This window comes from Bufo gargarizans, chromosome 3 (genome assembly GCF_014858855.1).
Source record: "Bufo gargarizans isolate SCDJY-AF-19 chromosome 3, ASM1485885v1, whole genome shotgun sequence".
Lineage (NCBI taxonomy): Eukaryota > Metazoa > Chordata > Amphibia > Anura > Bufonidae > Bufo > Bufo gargarizans.
In genome coordinates, this window is record NC_058082.1 from 576,558,297 (window position 1) to 576,581,121 (window position 22,825).

Consider the following 22,825-nt stretch of genomic DNA (forward strand, 5'->3'; position numbering starts at 1 on the left):
ACCCCATTGAAGTCAATGGGGACCCGAACTTTTCGGCACTAAAAAGGCTGTAAAACAGCCCAGGAAAGAGCTAGAGGGCTGCAAAAGGCAGCAACATGTAGGTAAATCCCCTGCAAACAAATGTGGATAGGGAAATGAATTAAAATAAAAATTAAATAAATAAAAATTAACCAAAATCAATTGGAGAGAGGTTCCATAGCAGAGAATCTGGCTTCCCGTCACCCACCACTGGAACAGTCCATTCTCAGATATTTAGGCCCCGGCACCCAGGCAGAGGAGAGAGGTCCCGTAACAGAGAATCTGTCTTCATGTCAGCAGAGAATTAGTCTGCATGTCATAGCAGAGAATGAGGCTTCACGTCAGCCACCACTGCAACAGTCCATTGGCATATATTTAGGCCCAGCACACACACAGGCAGAGGAGAGAGGTCCCGTAACAGAGAATCTGGCTTCATGTCAGCAGAGAATCAGTCTGCATGTCATAGCAGAGAATCAGGCTTCACGTCAGCCACCACTGCAACAGTCCATTGTCATAAATTTAGGCCCAGCACCCAGGCAGAGGAGAGAGGTCCCGTAACAGAGAATCTGGCTTCATGTCAGCAGAGAATCAGTCTTCATATCATAGCAGAGAATCAGGCTTCACGTCACCCACCACTGTAAGAGTCAATTTTCATAAATTTAGGCCCAGAACCCAGGCAGAGGAGAAAGGTCCCGTAACAGACAATCTGGCTTCATGTCAGCAGAGAATCAGTCTTCATATCATAGCAGAGAATCAGGCTTCACGTCACCCACCACTGTAAGAGTCAATTTTCATAAATTTAGGCCCAGAACCCAGGCAGAGGAGAAAGGTCCCGTAACAGACAATCTGGCTTCATGTCAGCAGAGAATCAGTCTTCATATCATAGCAGAGAATCAGGCTTCACGTCACCCACCACTGTAAGAGTCAATTTTCATAAATTTAGGCCCAGAACCCAGGCAGAGGAGAAAGGTCCCGTAACAGACAATCTGGCTTCATGTCAGCAGAGAATCAGTCTTCATATCATAGCAGAGAATCAGGCTTCACGTCACCCACCACTGTAAGAGTCAATTTTCATAAATTTAGGCCCAGAACCCAGGCAGAGGAGAAAGGTCCCGTAACAGACAATCTGGCTTCATGTCAGCAGAGAATCAGTCTTCATATCATAGCAGAGAATCAGGCTTCACGTCACCCACCACTGTAAGAGTCAATTTTCATAAATTTAGGCCCAGAACCCAGGCAGAGGAGAAAGGTCCCGTAACAGACAATCTGGCTTCATGTCAGCAGAGAATCAGTCTTCATATCATAGCAGAGAATCAGGCTTCACGTCACCCACCACTGTAAGAGTCAATTTTCATAAATTTAGGCCCAGAACCCAGGCAGAGGAGAAAGGTCCCGTAACAGACAATCTGGCTTCATGTCAGCAGAGAATCAGTCTTCATATCATAGCAGAGAATCAGGCTTCACGTCACCCACCACTGTAAGAGTCAATTTTCATAAATTTAGGCCCAGAACCCAGGTAGAGGAGAAAGGTCCCGTAACAGACAATCTGGCTTCATGACAGCAGAGAATCAGTCTGCATGTCATAGCAGAGAATCAGGCTTCACGTCAGCCACCACTGCAACAGTCCATTGTCATAAATTTAGGCCCAGCACCCAGGCAGAGGAGAGAGGTCCCGTAACAGAGGATCTGGCTTCATGTCAGCAGAGAATCAGTCTGCATGTCATAGCAGAGAATGAGGCTTCACGTCAGCCACCACTGCAACAGTCCATTGGCATATATTTAGGCCCAGCACACACACAGGCAGAGGAGAGAGGTCCCGTAACAGACAATCTGGCTTCATGTCAGCAGAGAATTAGTCTGCATGTCATAGCAGAGAATGAGGCTTCACGTCACCCACCACTGCAACAGTCCATTGGCATATATTCAGGCCCAGCACCCAGGCAGAGGAGAGAGGTCCCGTAACAGAGGATCTGGCTTCATGTCAGCAGAGAATCAGTCTGCATGTCATAGCAGAGAATGAGGCTTCACGTCAGCCACCACTGCAACAGTCCATTGTCATAAATTTAGTTCCAGCACCCAGGCAGAGGAGAGAGGTCCCGTAAAAGAGGATCTGGCTTCATGTCAGCAGAGAATCAGTCTGCATGTCATAGCAGAGAATCAGGCTTCACGTCAGCCACCACTGCAACAGTCCATTGTCATAAATTTAGGCCCAGCACCCAGGCAGAGGAGAGAGGTCCCGTAAAAGAGGATCTGGCTTCATGTCAGCAGAGAATCAGTCTGCATGTCATAGCAGAGAATCAGGCTTCACGTCAGCCACCACTGCAACAGTCCATTGTCATAAATTTAGGCCCAGCACCCAGGCAGAGGAGAGAGGTCCCGTAACAGAGGATCTGGCTTCATGTCAGCAGAGAATCAGTCTGCATGTCATAGCAGAGAATCAGGCTTCACGTCAGCCACCACTGCAACAGTCCATTGTCATAAATTTAGGCCCAGCACCCAGGCAGAGGAGAGAGGTCCCGTAACAGACAATCTGGCTTCATGTCAGCAGAGAATTAGTCTGCATGTCATAGCAGAGAATCAGGCTTCATGTCAGCCACCACTGCAACAGTCCATTGGCATATATTTAGGCCTAGCACACAGGCAGAGGAGAGGTTCATTCAACTTTGGGTAGCATCGCAATATAATGGTAAAATGAAAATAAAAATAGGATTGAATGAGGAAGTGCCCTGGAGTCCAATAATATATGGTTATGGGGAGGTAGTTAATGTCTAATCTGGACAAGGGACGGACAGGTCCTGTGGGATCCATGCCTGGTTCATTTTTATGAACGTCAGCTTGTCCACATTGGCTGTAGACAGGCGGCTGCGTTTGTCTGTAATGACGCCCCCTGCCGTGCTGAATACACGTTCAGACAAAACGCTGGCTGCCGGGCAGGCCAGCACCTCCAAGGCATAAAAGGCTAGCTCTGGCCACGTGGACAATTTAGAGACCCAGAAGTTGAATGGGGCCGAACCATCAGTCAGTACGTGGAGGGGTGTGCACACGTACTGTTCCACCATGTTAGTGAAATGTTGCCTCCTGCTAACACGTTGCGTATCAGGTGGTGGTGCAGTTAGCTGTGGCGTGTTGACAAAAGTTTTCCACATCTCTGCCATGCTAACCCTGCCCTCAGAGGAGCTGGCCGTGACACAGCTGCCTTGGCGACCTCTTGCTCCTCCTCTGCCTTGGCCTTGGGCTTCCACTTGTTCCCCTGTGACATTTGGGAATGCTCTCAGTAGCGCGTCTACCAACGTGCGCTTGTACTCGCGCATCTTCCTATCACGCTCCAGTGCAGGAAGTAAGGTGGGCACATTGTCTTTGTAGCGTGGATCCAGCAGGGTGGCAACCCAGTAGTCCGCACAGGTTAAAATGTGGGCAACTCTGCTGTCGTTGCGCAGGCACTGCAGCATGTAGTCGCTCATGTGTGCCAGGCTGCCCAGGGGTAAGGACAAGCTGTCCTCTGTGGGAGGCGTATCGTCATCGTCCTGCCTTTCCCCCCAGCCACGCACCAGTGATGGACCCGAGCTGCGTTGGGTGCCACCCCGCTGTGACCATGCTTCATCCTCATCCTCCTCCACCTCCTCCTCATCCTCGTCCTCCTCGTCCTCCAGTAGTGGGCCCTGGCTGGCCACATTTGTACCTGGCCTCTGCTGTTGCAAAAAACCTCCCTCTGAGTCACTTCGAAGAGACTGGCCTGAAAGTGCTAAAAATGACCCCTCTTCCTCATCCTCCTCCTCCTCCTCCTGGGCCACCTCCTGTTCCATCATCGCCCTAAGTGTTTTCTCAAGGAGACATAGAAGTGGTATTGTAACGCTGATAACGGTGTCATCGCCACTGGCCATGTTGGTGGAGTACTCGAAACAGCGCAACAGGGCACACAGGTCTCGCATGGAGGCCCAGTCATTGGTGGTGAAGTGGTGCTGTTCTGTAGTGCGACTGACCCGTGCGTGCTGCAGCTGAAACTCCACTATGGCCTGCTGCTGCTCGCACAGTCTGTCCAGCATGTGCAAGGTGGAGTTCCACCTGGTGGGCACGTCGCATATGAGGCGGTGAGCGGGAAGGCCGAAGTTACGCTGTAGCGCAGACAGGCGAGCAGCGGCAGGATGTGAACGCCGGAAGCGCGAACAGACGGCCCGCACTTTATGCAGCAGCTCTGACATGTCGGGGTAGTTGTGAATGAACTTCTGCACCACCAAATTCAGCACATGCGCCAAGCAAGGGATGTGCGTCAAATTGGCTAGTCCCAGAGCTGCAACGAGATTTCGCCCATTATCACACACCACCAGGCCGGGCTTGAGGCTCACCGGCAGCAACCACTCGTCGGTCTGTTGTTCAATACCCCGCCACAACTCCTGTGCGGTGTGGGGCCTGTCCCCCAAACATATGAGTTTCAGAATGGCCTGCTGACGTTTACCCCGGGCTGTGCTGAAGTTGGTGGTGAAGGTGTGTGGCTGACTGGATGAGCAGGTGGAAGAAGAGGAGGAGGAAGCCGAGAAGGAGGAGGTGGCAACAGGAGGCAAAGAATGTTGCCCTGCGATCCTTGGCGGCGGCAGGACGTGCGCCAAACAGCTCTCCGCCTGGGGCCCAGCTGCCACTACATTTACCCAGTGTGCAGTTAGGGAGATATAGCGTCCCTGGCCGTGCTTACTGGTCCACGTATCTGTGGTTAGGTGGACCTTGCTACAGATGGCGTTGCGCAGTGCACACTTGATTTTATCGGATACTTGGTTGTGCAGGGAAGGCACGGCTCTCTTGGAGAAGTAGTGCCGGCTGGGAACAACATACTGTGGGACAGCAAGCGACATGAGCTGTTTGAAGCTGTCTGTGTCCACCAGCCTAAATGACAGCATTTCATAGGCCAGTAGTTTAGAAATGCTGGCATTCAGGGCCAGGGATCGAGGGTGGCTAGGTGGGAATTTACGCTTTCTATCAAATGTTTGTGAGATGGAGAGCTGAACGCTGGCGTGTGACATGGTTGAGACGCTTGGTGACGGAGGTGGTGGTGGTGGTGTTGGTGGTACATCCCCTGTTTGCTGGGCGGCAGGTGCCAACGTTCCTCCAGAGGCGGAGGAAGAGGCCGAGGCGGCAGCAGCAGAATAGGCCGAGGCGGCAGCAGCAGAAGAGGTAGCAGGGGGAGCCTGAGTGACTTCCTTGGTTTTAAGGTGTTTACTCCACTGCAGTTCATGCTTTGCATGCAGGTGCCTGGTCATGCAGGTTGTGCTCAGGTTCAGAACGTTAATGCCTCGCTTCAGGCTCTGATGGCACAGCGTGCAAACCACTCGGGTCTTGTCGTCAGCACATTGTTTGAAGAAGTGCCATGCCAGGGAACTCCTTGAAGCTGCCTTTGGGGTGCTCGGTCCCAGATGGCGGCGGTCAGTAGCAGGCGGAGTCTCTTGGCGGCGGGTGTTCTGCTTTTGCCCACTGCTCCCTCTTTTGCTACGCTGTTGGCTCGGTCTCACCACTGCCTCTTCCTCCGAACTGTGAAAGTCAGTGGCACGACCTTCATTCCATGTGGGGTCTAGGACCTCATCGTCCCCTGCATCGTCTTCCACCCAGTCTTGATCCCTGACCTCCTGTTCAGTCTGCACACTGCAGAAAGACGCAGCAGTTGGCACCTGTGTTTCGTCATCATCAGAGACATGCTGAGGTGGTATTCCCATGTCCTCATCATCAGGAAACATAAGTGGTTGTGCGTCAGTGCATTCTATGTCTTTCACCGCTGGGGAAGGGCTAGGTGGATGCCCTTGGGAAACCCTGCCAGCGGAGTCTTCAAACAGCATAAGAGACTGCTGCATAACTTGAGGCTGAGACAGTTTCCCTGGTATGCATGGGGGTGATGTGACAGACTGATGGGGTTGGTTTTCAGGCGCCATCTGTGCGCTTTCTGCAGAAGACTGGGTGGGAGATAATGTGAACGTGCTGGATCCACTGTCGGCCACCCAATTGACTAATGCCTGTACCTGCTCAGGCCTTACCATCCTTAGAACGGCATTGGGCCCCACCATATATCGCTGTAAATTCTGGCGGCTACTGGGACCTGAGGTAGTTGGTACACTAGGACGTGTGGATGTGGCAGAACGGCCACGTCCTCTCCCAGCACCAGAGGGTCCACTAACACCACCACGACCATGTCCACGTCCGCGTCCCTTACTAGATGTTTTTCTCATTGTTATGGTTCACCACAACAACAAATATATTATTTGGCCCAATGTATTGTATTCAAATTCAGCGGGATATAAATTTGAGGCCTAGTATTTAGGCGCTGGGTGACCGGTATGGATTTAGTGACAGAATTAGACTTGGAAATGCACAGAAGCGTGTGTGTGAAGTTATTCTGAATGACCCAATGTGCACCTTGAATATTATATACCCTTTTTGGGATAGATTTCAAATAGCTCTGATATAGCAGGAACCACTAAATTATGAAATTGCTAAATTGGGAATTGTACTTCAACCCAGAACAAAAAATGTGCTTTGACGGGCACTAAATAACTTTCCCAGCTACAACAGGACAGCGGTAACGAGAGATTTAGAGGGATTTAAATTTGAGGCCTAGTATTTAGGCGCTGGGTGACAGGTATGGGTTTAGTGACAGAATTAGACTTGGAAATACACAGTAGCGGGTGTGTGTGAAGTTATTCTGAATGACCCAATGTGCACCTTCAATATTATATACCCTTTTTGGGATAGATTTCAAATAGCTCTGATATAGCAGGAACCACTAAATTATGAAATTGCTAAATTGGGAATTGTACTTCAACCCAGAACAAAAAATGTGCTTTGACGGACACTAAATATCTTGCCCAGCAACAACAGTACAGCGGTAACGAGAGATTTAGCGGGATATAAATTTGAGGCCTAGTATTTAGGCGCTGGGTCACCGGTATGGATTTAGTGACAGAATTAGACTTGGAAATGCACAGAAGCGTGTGTGTGAAGTTATTCTGAATGACCCTATGTGCACCTTCAATATTATATACCCTTTTAGGGATAGATTTCAAATAGCTCTGATATAGCAGAAACCACTAAATTATGAAATTGCTAAATTGGGAATTGTACTTCAACCCAGAACAAAAAATGTGCTTTGACGGACACTAAATATCTTGCCCAGCAACAACAGTACAGCGGTGGGTAACGAGAGATTTAGAGGGATTTAAATTTGAGGCCTAGTATTTAGGCGCTGGGTCACCGGTATGGATTTAGTGACAGAATTAGACTTGGAAATGCACAGAAGCGTGTGTGTGAAGTTATTCTGAATGACCCAATGTGCACCTTCAATATTATATACCCTTTTAGGGATAGATTTCAAATAGCTCTGATATAGCAGAAACCACTAAATTATGAAATTGCTAAATTGGGAATTGTACTTCAACCCAGAACAAAAAATGTGCTTTGACGGACACTAAATATCTTGCCCAGCAACAACAGTACAGCGGTGGGTAACGAGAGATTTAGAGGGATTTAAATTTGAGGCCTAGTATTTAGGCGCTGGGTCACCGGTATGGATTTAGTGACAGAATTAGACTTGGAAATGCACAGAAGCGTGTGTGTGAAGTTATTCTGAATGACCCTATGTGCACCTTCAATATTATATACCCTTTTAGGGATAGATTTCAAATAGCTCTGATATAGCAGAAACCACTAAATTATGAAATTGCTAAATTGGGAATTGTACTTCAACCCAGAACAAAAAATGTGCTTTGACGGACACTAAATATCTTGCCCAGCAACAACAGTACAGCGGTGGGTAACGAGAGATTTAGAGGGATTTAAATTTGAGGCCTAGTATTTAGGCGCTGGGTCACCGGTATGGATTTAGTGACAGAATTAGACTTGGAAATGCACAGAAGCGTGTGTGTGAAGTTATTCTGAATGACCCAATGTGCACCTTCAATATTATATACCCTTTTAGGGATAGATTTCAAATAGCTCTGATATAGCAGAAACCACTAAATTATGAAATTGCTAAATTGGGAATTGTACTTCAACCCAGAACAAAAAATGTGCTTTGACGGACACTAAATATCTTGCCCAGCAACAACAGTACAGCGGTGGGTAACGAGAGATTTAGAGGGATTTAAATTTGAGGCCTAGTATTTAGGCGCTGGGTCACCGGTATGGATTTAGTGACAGAATTAGACTTGGAAATGCACAGAAGCGTGTGTGTGAAGTTATTCTGAATGACCCTATGTGCACCTTCAATATTATATACCCTTTTAGGGATAGATTTCAAATAGCTCTGATATAGCAGAAACCACTAAATTATGAAATTGCTAAATTGGGAATTGTACTTCAACCCAGAACAAAAAATGTGCTTTGACGGACACTAAATATCTTGCCCAGCAACAACAGTACAGCGGTGGGTAACGAGAGATTTAGAGGGATTTAAATTTGAGGCCTAGTATTTAGGCGCTGGGTCACCGGTATGGATTTAGTGACAGAATTAGACTTGGAAATGCACAGAAGCGTGTGTGTGAAGTTATTCTGAATGACCCTATGTGCACCTTCAATATTATATACCCTTTTAGGGATAGATTTCAAATAGCTCTGATATAGCAGAAACCACTAAATTATGAAATTGCTAAATTGGGAATTGTACTTCAACCCAGAACAAAAAATGTGCTTTGACGGACACTAAATATCTTGCCCAGCAACAACAGTACAGCGGTGGGTAACGAGAGATTTAGAGGGATTTAAATTTGAGGCCTAGTATTTAGGCGCTGGGTCACCGGTATGGATTTAGTGACAGAATTAGACTTGGAAATGCACAGAAGCGTGTGTGTGAAGTTATTCTGAATGACCCAATGTGCACCTTCAATATTATATACCCTTTTAGGGATAGATTTCAAATAGCTCTGATATAGCAGAAACCACTAAATTATGAAATTGCTAAATTGGGAATTGTACTTCAACCCAGAACAAAAAATGTGCTTTGACGGACACTAAATATCTTGCCCAGCAACAACAGTACAGCGGTAACGAGAGATTTAGAGGGATTTAAATTTGAGGCCTAGTATTTAGGCGCTGGGTGACAGGTATGGGTTTAGTGACAGAATTAGACTTGGAAATACACAGTAGCGGGTGTGTGTGAAGTTATTCTGAATGACCCAATGTGCACCTTCAATATTATATACCCTTTTTGGGATAGATTTCAAATAGCTCTGATATAGCAGGAACCACTAAATTATGAAATTGCTAAATTGGGAATTGTATTTCAACCCAGAACAAGAAATGTGCTTGAACGGACACTAAATAACTCGCCCAGCTACAGCACTAGGGACAGATTTAGCTGGATATAAATTTGAGGCCTAGTATTTAGGCGCTGGGTGACCGGTATGGATTTAGTGACAGAATTAGACTGGGATATGGCCAAAAAATAAACAGACTATTGCTGGTTAAATGCACTTGGTGTGACAGCTTCACCCTGATGTAGGCTTTAGCCAAAAAACAACCACACCATTGAGGGTTAAATGCACTTGGTGACAGGCGCAGCTTGCCCCTGATTTTGTATATGGCCAAAAAATGAACAGACTATTGCTGGTTAAATGCACTTGGTGTGACAGCTTCACCCTGATGTAGGCTTTAGCCAAAAAACAACCACACCATTGAGGGTTAAATGCACTTGGTGACAGGCGCAGCTTGCCCCTGATTTTGTATATGGCCAAAAAATGAACAGACTATTGCTGGTTAAATGCACTTGGTGTGACAGCTTCACCCTGATGTAGGCTTTAGCCAAAAAACAACCACACCATTGAGGGTTAAATGCACTTGGTGACAGGCGCAGCTTGCCCCTGATTTTGTATATGGCCAAAAAATGAACAGACTATTGCTGGTTAAATGCACTTGGTGTGACAGCTTCACCCTGATGTAGGCTTTAGCCAAAAAACAACCACACCATTGAGGGTTAAATGCACTTGGTGACAGGCGCAGCTTGCCCCTGATTTTGTATATGGCCAAAAAATGAACAGACTATTGCTGGTTAAATGCACTTGGTGTGACAGCTTCACCCTGATGTAGGCTTTAGCCAAAAAACAACCACACCATTGAGGGTTAAATGCACTTGGTCGCAGCTTGTGCTGGCGCACCACAAGACACAAAATGGCCGCCGATCACCCCAGAAAAATGTGACTGACAAACGGTCTGGGCAGCCTAAAAACAGTGAGCAATTGAGGATCAGCAGCTCAATGATCCACAGCTGCAGATCGATCAGTTAATCAAGTCCTTTGGAGGAGTTAATCTGCCTAATCTCGCCCTACTGTCGCAGCCGCAACCTCTCCCTACGCTAATCAGAGCAGAGTGACGGGCGGCGCTATGTGACTCCAGCTTAAATAGAGGCTGGGTCACATGGTGCTCTGGCCAATCACAGCCATGCCAATAGTAGGCATGGCTGTGATGGCCTCTTGGGGCAAGTAGTATGACGCTTGTTGATTGGCTGCTTTGCAGCCTTTCAAAAAGCGCCAAGAAAGCGTCACAAAAGCGCGAAGAAAGCGACGAACACCGAACCCGAACCCGGACTTTTACGAAAATGTCCGGGTTCGGGTCCGTGTCACGGACACCCCAAAATTCGGTACGAACCCGAACTATACAGTTCGAGTTCGCTCATCCCTACTGTTGATATCTTTTAACGACACCCAGAAACTTTAAATTAAATACATTAAATATCACCCATTAATCACAATGCCTAAGATTAGGCATCAGGCCCTCTCTTTGTTAATATTCCTTAGACCTCATACACACGACCGCAAATTGTGGATCCGGAGCGTAACAGGTGGCCCATGATAGAAATGCCTTTTCTTGTCCGCCAAACGGACAAGAATAGGAAATGTTCTATGTTTTTGCAGGGCCACGGAATGGAGCAACATATGCGGACTGCAAATCGATTCCTCATAAATCAACTTTATTACAGAATTCTCCCAAAATTTGAATTTCTGAGAATCTGGAACGTTTACGATTTATTTCCCATGAATCTCTCAAAATGTCAGCCACCATTTTACAGGTCAGAAGACAGAGAAGAAGACATCTGCCTACAAAAAGTGTTAATTTTTGTACCATTTTTTAATTTTGAAAAAAATAAATTACACTTTGTTACAACCGGAGGCACCATGTGTTTACACAAAGCCGTATATGTCTCTGTCACTTTGACATTACTAATTCTGTCTTGGTGTTAAAGAGATTGAAAGGGGTTTGAATACAGTTTTAGGAGCTAGAATTCTAAATTACCTATTAGGGCAATTGAAGAATTTTCTATTTGAGTCAAATTTATTTTGAGAGAATCAAATCTATCTGCCAATTTGACCAAATCGGACCCAAAATAAATTTTGGGAAATTTGCTAGAGTCACTAGCCACTACCCTTCTGTTGATCACACAGGTGCTACTACTATGGCCATGCAATCACCTTGGCATAACAGTAACAAGAAACCCTGATGTATAGTTTTGTCATGTTTTTTTTCCCCATGTGGTTAACAGTAGAAAAAAAAAATTAAACTTTTTACTTATATTACTATATATTATTTTTATGCTCTGTGGTATCCTTTCCCCTACTTTATCCTGTTACAAATTTCTTATATATTACAGTTTACATGTCAGTTCTTACTAGTCCTTGAAAGCCGTAATTTTGTGTAAAAGGACATAGATTACAGAATAGCAGAATACTTACAAAAACATTACTATTCCTTTTTTCTTAAACAACGCATTTAACGTCGCCGCTTTCACCAGGTGTTCGTCAAGCTATTTACTGCTTCCGAAAATTAATTGCAAAAGTATCTTTCTATTTCCAATTTAACTATGGCCAAAGGGAGCTCTTGTAGATAATTGCTTTTTATGATACAAGCTCTACTATACTTTATCTCACAATCTAGCTGGAACATTCTTTTATGTTTTAAGTATTTGTTTTAATTTTCTCATTTGCATTGCTTCATGAGTTCAGCACGTTGCCTGGTAGGACGAGCACCTTGTTCAAGTTTGTCCTTTCTTACAATTGTATAAATACAGTATGGATTAGGAAATTATGCTACTTGAAATATTGTTTTGTAACCAAAGAGCAAGAGAAATTTATGATTGACACCAACCTAAGGCAATTAAGGAAGTGGCTGCTCCTGCAGCTTCTGACCGTCCCCCAATCCCACATTTTGGAGTCATAAGAAATCATGCACTGTATTCAAACCAACATATCCCTTACACCCTATTATGATCACAATACTAAAGGTTCTTTTACACAGGATGGATCAGGCAATTGTGGAGGAGTGTTCCTAGAAACACTTACTCCCGATAATTACCCTGTGTAAGGCCTCATGCACACAGCGATTGCTCGTCCCCATACAGAGGACATGGTTGCTGCTTGGAAATGCAGCTCTCACCTCCTATAATCAGCAGGCATCTATCAGGAATAAATGGGGCATTTGTATAAAGGGCCATAAAGTGGCATGGAGCACGCAGAGCATCTATCTCTGCTTAGTCGGAGAACGCCTTAGTCAGTATGAGAAGACTTATAGGCCATACATGCTTCTCTGAAATTCTGGTAAGAAAAGGATGAAAATGAGCTCTTAACAGGTTCTGCCTCTAATGACACCAGATTTAAGGCAGCTATCCTATTAAGTCAATGTTCAACCCTTTAAATAGGCCTTCAGACATGACTTGGATATTAAATAAGCCAGCACCTCATTTGCAGACAGCTGTTTTAGGGTGATTGCCACTCATCAGTGCAGAGCAGAGAGTACTGGCTTAACTGGGTAAGAGGCCTAAGTCAGGATTTGGGGGTACTATCTCTCCTTGCGAAGAGAGTGCCTAAATCAGCATGAGAAGACTTATAGGCCATACATGCTCCTCTGAAATTCTGGGAAGAAAGGGATGCAAATGAGCTCTAAACAAGTACTGCCTCTAATGCCACCAGACTCTGTACAGTATGTGATAAACACCACCAAAATATGTAGCATTCAAAAAGTAAAGACTAATGTCATGGTGCTAGGAGATGAAAATTTCCTTTAAAAGAGTTATCCTCTTTTTAAAAGAGTTATCCCAGGAACCATTTGGCCAGAATACATCACATCATCAGATCTGAGAAGGAACACATACTTTCCTACTCCCCTCTGCAGGGTTTTGGCTCCTTTGGTCACCCACTGGCGTACTCTGATCACATTTGTAAATGTCTGGTTTGATGAGAGTCACTTGTGCCGCTGCAGGCAATGACATCAATGGGTCAAAAAGGGGTGTGCTTACCAATTTTATCCTGCTCTGCTCCCACAAACACCCCCTTGTCCTCCTCACTGGGATTTGTTCACTTGGCTTTAGCGGTGAAAGTTTCACCCAATCACTGACTTCAGCAGTATATAGCCTAAAATGGTAAAACATGCCATCCCACCTGGCTAGTCCCCCAGGATCAGTGACTTAATCGCTTGTATTTTTTTCACATATGGTGTGAAACCTCACACTTTTTTGAGGGTTCTTTTTAATGTGGAGAATAATAAATAAAAAAACCTCTTACTTTTTTCCGCAGAAAGACAAAGAAGATCAATGGCTGGAGAAGAAATTCCTTGGCAATAAAGACCAAATTGTTCTAGAACATCTACAATGGAATATGGGATATGAAATTCAGATCATAGCAACAAATAGACTCGGCCATTCTGAGCCAACAACGTATGAGTTTATAATGCCACCAAAACCTAATATCATTGCAGGTAAGGTCATTTGCTGATTTTTGAAGTTAACTCTAGTCGATTTCAAAATAATAGCACTTAAAAGGTGATGTATAAATGTCTTTCTTACAAGTTCCATACCAGTGCCTGTTGTCTGTGTCTGATATTACAGCATTTAGTTGATGTTGAGCTGCAATATTAGACAAAGCCCATGAAGAGAATCGACCTTGTTTTGTCTCTTGAAAGCCTATTTGCTCTAGCAATTTAGCTGTTTTGGTCAATATGATCCTTCTACTAACTGTGTAGATGATATGAAATGTAATGGAACAAAGAAATATCTATGTATAATAGTAAAAAATAAAGTGATTATAGGTTATTTCAGACTACAGACAACTATGGAAGCTTTTGTTGGTAAAAGTTTTGAATAAGAAACATGTAGGGAAGGAGAGCAAGACAAAACAAAGATAACATAGAGTGAAAGAATATGTGAATTATACATATCAAGAAGTCTGATTGAATCCTTAATGTCACAGATGTGCCTTTCCTTATAGTTTCACGTGGCTCAAGCTATCCTAAGATAAGCTGGATTTACACTGCCCGACTGAGCAGGCAATTATTGAAAAGGGACAGTTCCTTCCCAATAATTGCCTGTTTGTTAGTGGAGATGAAGAGCTGCCATTGCTCGTCCTACAGATTCATAGTTTTTCCGCTCATTGGTGGATTTGGAATGTCCCATAAGCTCTTTTATTCTTTGAATGTGGTGTATTTCATGACATCAAGAGCTTACGATGGGTGTTGAGTATTGTTGGGCAAGCATGCTCGGCCGAACACCATTTTGACTCGAGCTTCGCGATGCTCGGCACATTGCAGTGTTCGGCTGAACACCGCGTGTGCTCGAGCACGATGCTCGAGTCTCCTCCCCGCACGTTTATTGGCTGCTACACAGGGAAAAGTTTTGGAAGATGCTGAGGGAGTACGTAGAAGACTGTGACAGCGTCCTCAGTGATCCCTCTGTGCCTTACAACTATTGGGTGTCCAAGCTATTGGGTGTCCAAGCTGGACATGTGACAGGCAGATGCGCTTATCAGTTATTATGCCCCCAGCAGCACTAAATACCCGCTCTGACAAAACGCTGGCGCTCTGAACCGTGCCTGCTGCCAGCGTTTTGTCAGAGCGGGTATTTAGTGCTGGTGGGGGCATAATAACTGATAAGCGCATCTGCCTGTCAACTGAAAATGCTGACAGGTTGACTTTTATCAAAATGAACAGGGCCTGGATTGCTCCTGACTTCTGTACTCCACCAGGGGAAAGCGGGTTAACATAAAGGCACTTTAAATGTGGTATATTGAATACACTGTATTCCCATGCACCCCTTCCACCACAAAAAAAGGGTATATGGTTCAATCTTCCTTTTCTCACCCTCTTCCTCCATCATATCAACATGCTTATTAGGCTGCCCGCGCTCCTAATGTTTTTGAGGGTCAGGTCAGCAGCAGACCCTCATCCCTAATGTTTAGAGGGTCACCAGCAGGCCCTCGCCCATTATTTTTTAAATGGTCAGATCAGCAGCAGGCCCTCGCCCTTAATGTTTTAGAGGGTCACCAGCAGGCCCTTGCTCCTTATGTTTTTAAGGGTCACCAGCAGGCCATCAATAATAATTTTTTAAGGGTGTGTATAATGCCCTCCTTTATGTGTAATAAAGGGTGTATTAGAGTGCCGGTTCCTTGTAATTTTTGGCAGCCCTTTTACTTAGTGCATAGGCTTTATGAGTATGGGAGTCCCACTACCTGAGCAATTGTACCACAATGTGAATGAGGCCTCCATTATGTGATACATAGGTTGTATCGGAATGGTTCATCCTTGTAATTTTTGGCAGCACTTGCACTTTATATACAAGCAAAGTATCATGACCGGCGTGCCGATCACATACGTGATGCAAAGGGAGGGAAAAGGGAAGGCCCTGTCCAAGGGAGAGAGAAAGGTTGTGACCCCTAACTCACCTTGAGGCTGGAACCTGACTGCCCTGACGTCCCTAGATGGGTTTCTCACCCGTACGCCGATCACGTGCCTAAACCCTGGCTTTCCCTAAGATGAGCCCTAAGTAGTAAATAGGGCGGTGGGGACACTAGTCCTCACCACTAACACTAAAGGAAAACACCAAGGAGAGGACAGACAATACAGACAAAACATATAATCCCAGGTGGGCGACAACAGCGAACAACAAAAGCCCAACAGGGATCCGGAGGGAAATGCTCTGGAACGACAACCAGGAATCACAGCTGCACAGCTCCAGTGGGTCAGTATAGAAGTCCAGGCAGGAAGCTCTATATCTGGCAACCAGAGAAGTGGGAGGGAGAATATAAGGAGGTTGGGAGTGACGGACAAGAAACAGCTGAGCAGAAGAAGCTACGGATCCCTGAGTGAGACAAAAAGGATTGCAAGGCAAACACAGAAAGCTACCATTAAGTAACAGCGCTATCTTTAGACACCTACTGTGACTTCCTGACCCCGGGTATAACGGAGTCAGACATGGCTCTTGACACCCTTGTGACATAAATATACAGGACAGAATGTTTCCTAAATTTTTTTCCTCTAAAATCTATTTTATCTTTGGTTTTGTGCATATTATTGTCAGTCTGTAAAAGTGGCGTACTACTCAGACAACATCGTTCCCAGCAGTGACCTGGGAGTCCAATATGCATTCAGACATCCTCCCCATGCTGTTCCCAAACCATTTCAGTGGTGTTTCCATCAATTTCTGACCTTTTCCTGTGAACCAGGCACCCTCCCCTCTTCAGAGCAGGGGGTGCCTGGTTTATTGCTCTGGTTCTCCCATTGACTTCCATTGTGCTCGAGTGCTCTGTAGACCCAAGCATCCCAAGTGTTCTACTCGAGCACCAGAGCACCCGAGCACTTTGGTGCTCGATCAACACTAGTGTCAAGGTAAGTTATCCAAAGTCCAGGAATCAAAAAGTAATAAGAGGATTTCCATGCTTTGAAGAGGCTGAAATAAACTAAGTTATTTGTCAGATGTTCCTGATTTTATTAGAAAACTAGATCTGAACTTTGTAATATTACAGTTCTGTGCAAACTCCAAGTTGGGTAATAAAATATCATCCATAGAAGTCTATGGAGCAATGTTGCATATCCATATGCTTGTGATTTCATTTTGAGTCTTTTTTTGTGGTTGTGGCATGCTTCATTACAGTTGTTGTGCCGTAGTAAGTTTTGTTGGAACTAGGGGAAAGATTTTTGGTAAAGAGTGGAATTAGAGTTTAACTTGTCTTGTTTTATACTTGATATTAAAGGGGTTATCCGAGTTAATAATAAAAAAAAAACCTCTTAAAATCCATCAGGATATACATATAATTAGGTTAAACTAGATTTCATCAAGTTAAAACCAATATGTACACCTTTTCATGGTCTGTCATTGCTGTGCTTACATGCTGAAGTACATGCTGAGGGGGCGTATAACAACAAAGCCTGAGCTCTGCCTCATGAATATTTCTGGGCTTGAACAACCTGACCTTTCCCTCACCCTGCTCTGCACTTTGCTTAAAAAATAAAATAAAAAATAAAACACATGATCACCCCATAGCTCACACTGGCAGAAGATCTTCCTGTCACATTGCAGCTGGAGCTGCCGGCGGATCCGCCGATCAGTGTGACAACTGACAGCATTTGTAGACTGATCTGGGTGTGAACCCGTCTACAAATGCATTGCAAGAACGGATCCGTCTACAAATGCATTGCAAGAATGGATCCGTCTGGCAGTCTTTTTCACACTATTCATGGTCTGCTCCGCACCCGTTCCCATTATAGTCAATGGGGACAGAGCGACAGTCCAGGGGCACGGCCAAATAGTGGCAGGGCGGATCCTACAGGGTGAACGTCCTGCCGCTAGTGTGAAAATACACTTACGCTAGTGTAAAAGTACCATTATCAGTATCTGTATCTAAGCAATATCTATATTATTCTAATACATATTCAATATGGATATTTCTTAGATAAATATATATATATATTGGTGGCAGATATGGATTTTATATAGCTATATCAATAAATATGATGGACAAACCGGATTCCAAAAAGTTGGGACACTATACAAATCGTGAATAAAAACTAAATGCAATGATGTGGAGGTGCCAACTTCTAATATTTTATTCATAATAGAACATAAATCACGGAACAAAAGTTTAAACTGAGAAAATGTACCATATTAAGGGAAAAATATGTTGAATCAGAATTTCATGGTGTCAACAAATCCCCAAAAAGTTGGGACAAGGCCATTTTCACCACTGTGTGGCATCTCCCCTTCTTCTTACAACACTCATGTCTGGGGACCGAGGAGACCAGTTTCTCAAGTTTATGAGATTGTACCTTATTATTTATATTTTATATAATCCCACCCTTGAAGCTGTGCTGGAAAGAAAAAAGATAAAAATATTCCTACTTTCTTCTTATTTTTTAAATTTTTCCGAGATCATAGAGCTGAGGGATTTACCTTTACATAGTTTTTTCAAAATGCATCACCCTTCCGACTTGATGTTTCCAGTCAATAAGGCTAGGAGTTTTTTCAGATATCTGTTTACAGATACAGAGACAGTCAAAAAATTGCCTAAACAATAAATTGTAATTTACCCTATGTTTCAATATACGATATCAGCATTTAAATTACCCAAGACAAAGACAAGATGATCAAAATGTAGCTCTTCGTCCGATAATGCACTGATATCATTCTTAGGCCTCATGCACACGACCGTTGTGTGCATCCGTGGCCGTTGTGCCGTTTTCCGTTTTTTTTCGCGGACCCATTGACTTTCAATGGGTCCGTGGAAAAATCGGAAAATGCACCATTTTGCAGCCGAGACCGTGATCCGTGTATCCTGTCCGTCAAAAAAATAGGACCTGTCCTATTTTTTTGACGGACAACGGTTCACGGACCCATTCAAGTCAATGGGTCCGTGAAAGAACACACAAGATTGGCATCCGTGTCCGTGATCCGTGGCCGTAGGTTACTTTCATACAGACGGATCCGAAGATCCGTCTGCATAAAAGCTTTTTCAGAGCTGAGTTTTCACTTCGTGAAAACTCAGATCCGACAGTATATTCTAACACAGAGGCGTTCCCATAGTGATGGGGACGCTTCAGGTTAGAATATACTAAAAGAACTGTGGGCCCCCCTCCCTCCCTGTAGCTAACTCGTTGGTGGCCAGTGAGCCCTCTCCCCTCCCTCCCCCTTCCTAATTAAAATCTCCCCCCCTATGCATTGGTGGCAGTGGAGAGTACCGATCGGAGTCCCAGTTTAATCGCTGGGGCTCCGATCGGTAACCAGGGCAACCAGGACGCTACTGCAGTCCCGGTTGCCATGGTTACTTAGCAATTTGTAGAAGCATTATACTTACCTGCGAGCTGCGATGTCTGTGTCCGGCCGGGAGCTCCTCCTACTGGTAAGTGACAGGTCTGTGCGGTGCATTGCCTAATGATCTGTCACTTACCAGTAGGAGGAGCTCCCGGCCGGACACAGACATCGCAGCTCACAGGTAAGTATGATGCTTCTACAAATTGCTAAGTAACCATGGCAACCGGGACTGCAGTAGCAGTCCCGGTTGCCATGGTTACCGATCGGAGCCCCAGCGATTAAACTGGGACTCCGATCGGTACTCTCCACTGCCACCAATGATAGGGGGGAGATTTTAATTAGGAAGGGGAGGGAGGGGAGAGGGCCCACTGGCCACCAACGAGTTAACTACAGGGGAGGGAGGGGGGGGCTGGCCACCAACGAGTTAACTACAGGGGAGGGAGGGGGGGTCGGCCGCACTGGCCACCAATGAGTTAACTACAGGGGAGGGAGGGGGAGCCGGCCGCACTGGCCACCAATGAGTTATAAGCAGGGGGCAGTCATGTACACAGTTTTTTAGTATATTCTAACCTGAAGCGTCCCCATCACCATGGGAACGCCTCTGTTAGAATATACTGTCGGATCTGAGTTTCACGATCTAACTCATATCCGACAGTATATTCTAACATAGAGGCGTTCCCATGGTGATGGGGACACTTCAAGTTAAAATATACCATCGGATTGGAGAAAACTCCGATCCGATAGTATAAAAGGGACTCCTGATTTACATTAAAAGTAAATGGGGGACGGATCCGTTTGCAATTGCACCATATTGTGTCAACGTCAAACGGATCCGTCCCCATTGACTTGCATTGTAATTCAGGACAGATCCGTTTGGCTCTGCAGGGCCAGGCGGACACCAAAACGACTTTTTTTTCATGTCTGTGGATCCTCCAAAAATCAAGGAAGACCCACGGAAGGAAAAACGGTCAGGGATCACGGACCTACGGACTTCGTTTTTGCGGACCGTGAAAAAATACTGTCGTGTGCATGAGGCCTTATTCTGAAGCAAGTATCAAAATTATTTGGGGCACCCCCAGAGTAGATGCACCAGGTCTGCATCTCGGGCTCCACAATACTGTTGTTAAAAGAAGAGGAGATGTTATACAATAATAGACATGGCCTGTCCCAACTTTATTAAGATGCGTTGCTGCCATCAAGTTCTATTTGTTTATTTTTTTGAATAGTAAAATGTCTAACTTTCAACATCTGATACAGTATGTTTTCTATGATCTATTAATATAATAGGGGTTGAGGAGATTTGCAAATCATTTTACACAGTCACAACTTTTTTTGAATTAGGGTTGTAATTTTCAAAAACATTGATATATCTGTAGATCTTATGTAGACACCAACAAATAAAAATTCAATAACATAAATATGAGTTTCTTCACCATGAACAGAAAAGTACAAAATTTGAACACTATTTTCTCATCTCTTTCTAAGATGCAGTTGTGACAAATGCCTTTCGGGAAATGCAGGTGAAAGTATTAAATCGATACAGTGGAGTTCAGTATTTATGAGGATTAACTTTGAAGGGAGTTTATTAATTCTTCACATGTCACCAGAAAAAGTCTCTTGAGCAATTTCTCAAATATCTATCTATCTATCTATCTATCTATCTATCTAACTAACTAACTAACTAACTAACTATCTAAAATGCAAAAAAAAAAAACAAGTTGGACCAGTACCTTGAAGGAATGTGAACAAAGGGTTCGGGTGCACTCTATCACGGCTGAAATGTAAAAGCGAACAAGGACTGCAAGTAGCAGGTTAGCTTCCAACAGATGGGACCTACACTATCAAGCTTGCATCTCCTGGGTTATTGGCCTATACAATTCTGGGCAATGTAGAATCCAACTATATTATACTCTGATAATATAGTGGGAAGGTCGAAATAGGGGAAGTATATCTATCTATCTATCTATCTCTATAGGCATTCCTCAAAGGGTTATACCCATCTTAGACATTGATGGCATATAGCTAAGTAGCACAAGTTGCAGCACACTTCTCATGTGCAGCCGCCCTCCATTCACCTCTATGGGATTGCTGGAAATAGCCATGCCAGCTCTCTGCTAATTTTGGAACTCCTATAGGAGTAAATGGAGGGAGGCCACGCTTGCATGATGCACTCTACTTCACTTTAGGGGGTCCGTTCTAGAAATAAGAGCAGATGCCAACGGTGGAATCTCCACCTATCCACTATCTATATGCTATTAATGTCTGAGATGAAACCTCCCCTTTAAAACAATAACTCTAAATATATTTTGATTTATATAATAACATATACGTGCATTTACAGTTTTACAGGCTATTATGCAATTAGTGGACACAATCAGACACAATCAATTAAATATGCACCAAAGAACCCAACTGAGTAATCCGTATAGCCAATGAACAGAAAATACATCTTCAACAAATGGCTACTTACATCCTTCACAGGTAGTTTCCATATTTTCAGTGGCAAAGGCATCACCGAAATGAAAATGATGAGGTCTAGTTAGAATGACGTTGATTATATACTTAGACTTTCTTTCACTTGGTCAAAGATATAAAGCAGTATGTTGAGGACAGATGAACCCACCATTGACTGCAGATGATGGACACAGCTCACCTCCTCTTCTCTCCCTCTACTCAGTGACCTTTGCACATGGCACATAGCATGCTCACAGCATTCTTCCGCATAAGTCAGTGAGCCCTTTCTTGCTCAAGTTCAGCTTGATCATGTAATGAAAAGAGGCTATATAATAAACTTGATGCATTCCCAAAATATACTATCCAGAATAACTAACGTGGCTAGAATCTATCTAAATGTGGAGCAAACTATAGCATTTCCCGATGCTGAGGTGGGGCTTAGTGAGAAGGGACCATGGCTTTTTAGGAAAGGAGAAGTGAGCCAACCAATAGTTAGTACAAATTTAGGAAAAATTGTTTACCTCTACACCAGATTTATCATCCAGCCTGAGCCCCTTAGATAAATGTAGTGGAGGTCTAGACAGCTGCTCTAAATTGCCGCTCTAAATTAACACTATTTATAGGTTTAGTAAATCTTTTCCATTCTCCTTTTCTAATCTGCATTTATTTAGTGAATGCAGATGTTTTGTTCTGTTTTCTGATTATGTGGGCAGATATCCTGATTAGATTAACAGTCCAGAGATTTCCTTCACTCAGCCACTTGGACATAAGACAGCCCAGTTATAAAATGACTGATTGACTTCTATGGGAGACTTTTGTGGGCATGCTCAGTGATGTGTACAAAGGGAAAGATTAGCTTTGTTCATTGAAAGGATTTGGACCTTTCTGGACCTCTACATCAGGAGAGATGTTTCTCAGTTGGCAATAACAGACACACACAAGTATCACTGAGAAACATTCTAACTTTATTATGCTATCGCTTGGCCTTATATAGGCAATAGAAAAGTTTGCATAACAACAGCGTTAAACCAGTAATAAAATATAAAGATTGGTGCTCATACAGATACTACCGGAACATCCTTTTATGGTATGTATACGTGCAATGAGTAGAAATAATAGTTTTTCTTTTCTTTTCAATTCTCTTTTTATTGATTTTATAGTAAAGTCCGTAGCAAATACGGAAATAAAGAAAAGCAATAATAGTTTTTAATCAGTCACATATAAGAATGTACGCAGTTGTGCCGAAGGACCCTGAATAAGAAAAGAATGTTTGTTCTAGTTCTAGGATACAGATTAGACAGATAAGTGAACCTAACTCAC

General features: G+C 44.2%; 1 protein-coding gene across 2 annotated transcripts in view; it reads left to right on the forward strand.

The window, feature by feature from the left end:
- The window catches only part of NCAM2 (neural cell adhesion molecule 2), a 440,779-nt gene that overhangs the window by 355,886 nt on the left and 62,068 nt on the right, over positions 1 to 22,825 (forward strand). For both annotated transcript variants that reach the window (XM_044287571.1, XM_044287572.1), the window contains one exon: positions 13,551 to 13,731. In XM_044287571.1, the coding sequence (XP_044143506.1) occupies positions 13,551 to 13,731 (181 nt within the window). The remainder of the gene's footprint in view (positions 1 to 13,550; positions 13,732 to 22,825) is intronic.